Source organism: Austrofundulus limnaeus, unplaced genomic scaffold, assembly GCF_001266775.1.
Source record: "Austrofundulus limnaeus strain Quisiro unplaced genomic scaffold, Austrofundulus_limnaeus-1.0 Scaffold305, whole genome shotgun sequence".
Taxonomy (NCBI): domain Eukaryota; kingdom Metazoa; phylum Chordata; class Actinopteri; order Cyprinodontiformes; family Rivulidae; genus Austrofundulus; species Austrofundulus limnaeus.
In genome coordinates this window covers 4,545-10,439 of record NW_013952707.1, presented here as the reverse complement: position 1 = coordinate 10,439, position 5,895 = coordinate 4,545, and the positions used below count along the sequence as shown (strand labels likewise).

General features: G+C 37.4%; 1 protein-coding gene across 1 annotated transcript in view; it reads right to left on the bottom strand.

Annotated features, from left to right (window-relative positions):
* Window positions 1-5,657, bottom strand: part of iqcb1 (IQ motif containing B1) — a gene marked incomplete at its 3' end in the record, with an annotated part of 15,870 nt that extends 10,213 nt beyond the window's left edge. The window contains 5 exon segments of the mRNA XM_014021778.1: window positions 2,518-2,617; window positions 2,826-2,901; window positions 2,983-3,100; window positions 4,959-5,127; window positions 5,205-5,657. Coding sequence (XP_013877232.1) covers window positions 2,518-2,617; window positions 2,826-2,901; window positions 2,983-3,100; window positions 4,959-5,127; window positions 5,205-5,325 — 584 coding nt within the window.
* Between the last annotated feature and the right edge of the window lie 238 nt (window positions 5,658-5,895).

The window sequence follows — 5,895 nt, the reverse complement described above, 5'->3', positions numbered from 1 at the left end:
TCGTGTATGTGTTGTCGCTGTGACAACACATACACGCTTAAGCAGAGGCCACGCCTACTGCAAGAATCGTGTATGTGTTGTCGCTGTGACAACACATACACGCTTAAGCAGAGGCCACGCCTACTGCAAGAATCGTGTATGTGTTGTCGCTGTGACGGAGGCTAAGCTAAGAAGCTAACCGGAAATCGCGTGTGCTGTAAACAACCCTACTGAGAGGAGAAATATACCGAGCCGAACGAGACGACTGTAAATGAGAGCTGCTGCTTTGTCAGACAATTTTTTTTTTAATTTGGAAGCCTTATCCACACAGACTGGCTTCATTCACTTCCTCCACTGCCGTATGCTAAAATAACTAACAGACACTGCGCAGAACATTGACATCATTCAAAACTCCTCCTTCTGTTCTCTGATTGGCCCAGGTAAAATAAACTACAAGAGACACTGCACAGAAAATCAACATTCTGTTCTCTGATTGGCCCGGCTAAAAATCTGCCAGCGAAATCCATCTCAATGGGAGAAGTCCCAGACGGAGCAGTGAAGGGAAACAACTAGAATTGAGTGGAGCTGCGTAGGAAGGTAAGGGCCAGGCTAATATAATATACCTGGGCCAGACAAAGTGAAAAAATATTTGAGGAGGCATATTTTCTGTATATTTATAGAAGAAGTAAGTTCAGATGTAATATTGAACAGATGAAACTATCTTATTTTGAAGTTTTATTCCAAAATTATAAACCTATATTCAAATAAAGGATGGTCCTGAACCTTATGCAACATGGAACCTATCTAAACATCAAAGGTCTGTCTGTGCACAGTTTAGATCTGGCTCTTTGCCTTTGGCACTGGAGACTGGACGATGTCATTCAGTTCCAGAGGAGGATCATATGTTCTTTGTGTGATTTGGGTGAAATTGAAAATGAAATACACTAACTGTTTTATTGTCCTTTGTACATGATTTTGAGAAATGAATTATTTATTGATGTTTATCCAGAATATTTTTATTTAGTTTATTTAAATAAAATGCAGTATGTATTTAAGTATTTTGTATTTCAGTTAGTGCACTTCCTGTTAAAAACCTGGCCCCTCCGGAGGACACTTTTGTTTAAAGAATGTTTATGTCTGCCTGCCTATATGAATGTGTTTTATTGTGTCTTATAAGCCCGTGTGGGCTGGACACCTGTTTTGGTGCATGACGCAAATACAAAATAAAATGATTTACTACTTACTACTATAACAAGGAACAGAAATACGTAATTGAAAGAATAAAGGCACTTCATAGAATGGTCATCTGAGTTTGTTTATTGTGATAAAAAAGAACACAGAAGTAAACACCGTTATGTCATCTTAATAAAGCAAGATTTCATCCTAAGAGCTTTGCTAGGTCAAGAGAAAACACAGATAAATACAAGTGATATCTAAGAGTAATTGCTGTTAGAGCTTGTTCTGACTATAATCATTTAATTTAACGATAAACAGGGTGCTATGGAAAAAGTATATCATGGAAGAATTACTAGCTTAAAATAAAAGGAATTTTCCATTACCTAAACATCTTCTGTGTGTGATCTCTATGGTTAGGGTTCTGGTACCAGAACACTGTTCTGGACCCTAATGCAGTGGTTCCCAACCCTGGTCCTCGAGAGCCCCTATCCAGCATGTTTTACTTGTTTTCCTGCTATTCAGCAGGTCTTCAGAAGTTTGTTCATCACTCATTCATTCAAACCAGGAGTGTCAAATCAGGGAAACATCTAAACAAACAGAAAAGGAGTCCTTGAGGACCAGGGTTGAGAATCACTTCTTTAATACGTTATCTGATTTATTTTTTACAAATAAATGGCAAAGAATCAATGGTTTCCAGAGCCAACACTAAAAAACATAAAACTAAGTCAGTATCATATTTTGAAAATGTCTCATCAAGCTCAGAGAAGCTCTTGAGGTGTTGGTCAACATTTAAAGCAGTGATTTTTAGATGTTTCTCTGATTTGACACATCTGGTTTGAATGAATGAGTGATTAACAATCTTCTGTTGTTTTCAGTTCCAGGCTGAGTCATTTCTACCTTCTCCTCTCTGTCAACGCTCTCTGGTTTCATTTAAGAGTCGATCATCAGATATTGTCCAAGATTAACCTTCAGGGTGGATATAGCTCGCTAGCAGCCTCGCACCGATTACCTAGTTGATGTCATCATTTACCCAGAATGCTTTGCGTGTAAATAAAATGGCTCCGTCCGTGTTAAAATATATTTTAAAAAATTTACAAAACTAAACAGCCTACAGTATTTTTACAGTCTTTATTTTACAGTTAAAATAAATGTTTATCAAATAAATTTTAATGTTACAACTAATTGTGGATCTCTTTAAAATAGATTTGACTTGTAGTTTCACCTTTTTTTTTTTACTATAAATCAAATGTAAAATCAATGTACCACATAGAACTTTCAGCATACTTACATGGTGTCATTGCTTATCTGTAAAATTGTGTTATTTTATACAAAAGAAAGTTGTGTGAGCAAGATATGTGTCACCTGTTGACTGTGCAAATTTGAATCCACATCTGGATGCAGAGCAGACCCACAGCAATGTCATCACACATCTGGATCTGTTCGTAGTAGGCAGAGCTGAGGACTGAAGACAGACACATCAGTTTAAGGAATGTTTGGATGTTTAGATTCTCGTTAAAATACAGTGAATTTGTTAAGGACTAGTTTTCCAGGTGGAATTATCTGTTTTTTTGGTGCAGCTGTGAGTATGTGGCAGCAGAAGAATGTCAGTTTAAAACAGGAGCAGATCTTGGTCACATTAAAGATCGATCATGGAGCTGATTAAAACTGACCCTGAGTTGTGAGGTGAGTGTGAGCCGACAGCAGCCAGCCAACTGAATCCATCACCTTCCTGAAGACAGACGAACTCTGGCAGACACACACAGCAAAGTTACAGCCACAGTTTGAACTGAAGCTTGACGGAAATGTTCTTCAAACTCTGCTCCCCACCTCTGCCTGGCTCATCAGCCGACAGGCCAGTGGCAGCAGGACATCAATGACTGATGGCAAGAAAACCCTATGAAAGGCCTGGAACTGGCTGCCTGGGTCCACCCCCACACAGCAGGAACTGAAGGTACAAACACCAGAACATTAAGCCTGCTGATCAAACCAGTTTACAAAACATAAAAAAATGTAAACGTGCAAGATTGCGACTAGCATTTCTTGAAGAAAAGCTTATCCCCCACCACCTATCATGCCAGAGTTTCAGAATAATATTATCTTATAAAACAAAAGGACTGCGTTTTGATCAACCCTTGTAAAACAAAGTTAGGTGTGATCTGATCTCATATGATGCCACAAGATGTCACAATGTCATCACACTACATCTAATTTTAGCTCATTATCTATAAATTTGCTTAACCTGTGGCCATTTTTGTTTTGTGGATTAGATGTGGCAACTTCAAAGGTTTCAAAAGTTAATCAGTTGTAAATGTATGTTGAAGGATTATTTCCTGAAAATTTCATTAAAATCTGTCAAATAATATGGTAAAAATTAACGAAATACCTCCAGATACTTAAAAAGATTTTGAAAATTAATCTTTCAAAATTGATAGAACTTATTCAAAAGTACAACTACTTTAAATGTTAAAAATGTCAGTATGTATATTCAGTCTTCTTAAATTTGAAAAAATATAGGTGTGCAACAACACATGCATCTGTATTGAATTGTTTAGCACCGTGTTCTGGGTTCAATACACACTGTATGGAACAATACAGGTTTTTCAAATGTATTTTATCAACTTGTCTTCTGAAGATGCTCTGTGTTGAAGGATCAGTTGATCTGGGTTCGACTACTCCACCTAGGATGCATTTTTGAGCGCAGATCCACTGWGAAACTTGCTGTTTCAGCAACATTTAATTTAAAAACTGTACTTTTGAGGTTGAACAAATGTTCATAATTAATTTCAATAAATTATAAGTTAATAAGGCCATGGAAATTTCTCTTTTTGTATAGAAAAAATATTGAAACGTGACACTAAATCACTGAACCGAACTGAATGGTGAGTTGTCTCTATCATTGAAGAGGTGGACTCTGTTTAGTCATTAGCAGTCATCAGGCAACTTCTGAATGCAATTGGTTGCACTCAGAGAAAAGGGGGCTGAATACTTTTGCACAACACACTTTTCCCTTTTTTATTTGTCAAAAACGTTTTGAATCATGTATAATTTTCTTTCCACTTCACAGTTGTATACTACTTTGTGTTGGTCTTTCACATTAAACTCCAATGAAATATATTTATGTTTGTTTGTTGCAATGTGACAAAATATGGAAAAGTTTGTTATGGACTAATTATGTATATCTGTTCTACCTTGACACTGTCCAGTAACCATAGCTTATTATAACCAGTTTTCGGCTGTTTAACTCTATCGGCCAGACTTCAAGACTCCAGCAATGTATGACCTCTTAAATTTCTGATAATGTGTTTCCAGGCTGACAGTCCTGTTATTGGCTAAGCAGTTCATCAATCTGTGATTGGTTATAAGCACGTCACATGATGTTAACATGATGTTATATTATTGGCTGCGCTACGCTGACGTGGCAGCCACAAACCCGACAGACTTCCTGATTGACTTCTGTTTGTTGCTCAAGAATTAAATCATTTTGACGACCATACACGCAGACTTTCTGTGCATTTATTCCAACGTGTTTCTGCATTCTTGGTAAATCATGCGACGACAAGTTCAAGGGGTATGAATACTTTTGAAAGCCACTGTCCATATATACATATGTTTCATTTATATATATTAATTTAAAGTAGTTACTTTTACATTTCTGTCTGTTTAATTTACAATAAAAATAAAATCCTTGAATTTTTTAAGAAAACGTCAAATTTATTTTAAAGTAAAAATTGATAGATCTTTTATATAACCCTGATTTTTTTTTCTAAAATGTTTTCTTAAATTCAGTTCAGCTGTAGTCTAACCTGGTTAGGTGAGCGAGTGTGGCGCTGGCGGTCCAGTTGTCCCGCAGTCTGCTGGGATGCAGTGAAAGCATCTGTACACAGTGATTCAGGATGCCGCTGTGATACAGCTGAGACTTGACTTGAGCCAGAGAGCTGCTGTTTGTCTGCACAGCTGCCAAGTTCAGAACCTCTGAGAGACAAGAACAAATAAAACATCCTGATCAAGTTTTCTCGGTGGATAGTAAACCTGACAGGTGAGTGACTCACCGGTTAAAGCGTTGTTCAGCAGGCTGATCTTCTTTTCAGGGTTCAGGTCTTTTCTCTCCAGCTGCCTCTTCAGCTCTGAGATAAGAACCCCTCCCTCCTCCTCCTCTGACGGCTCCATCATCAGATGGTGCAAGCCCTCTGTACAGAAGAAAAGGCTGACCTGAAAATATTCAGACTCATATGTCAGAATAGACTATATGTCCTGTGATCAAGTGCACTTATTTGTTATTACACAACACGATTTCTATTCTCTGTATGTTTTGCACATATGAAGCATTGACAATAAAACTACTTGAAACTTGAAACCAAGCCAGTCTGTGACAACCAAGAATGCATAACCAGAAAAAAAGTGATTTAGTATTCAGATGTCTCACATTCGGACTCAACGGTTGGGTTTTCACAGCAAAAATATTTATTAGAAACACCAGTTTTACCACCTGCCTTCAATTAAACTGAAAAAATGCTGATGTCTGTAGAACCTCACCTGACTCAAAACAGTATGGCCATGTTTCACAGATTTCTCTTCACACATTAGCTTTAACAACATTGTACCTAAAGCCGTGTTCTTTGTCTTAGTACTGAGTAATAAATTACGTTAACTGTAATGAATGGGGGATTGAGTTTCACAGAGCCAAACACCAAAGCAGTTTTAACAAGTTTATTGAAATTGTGAATACTGGATCTGGAGTAA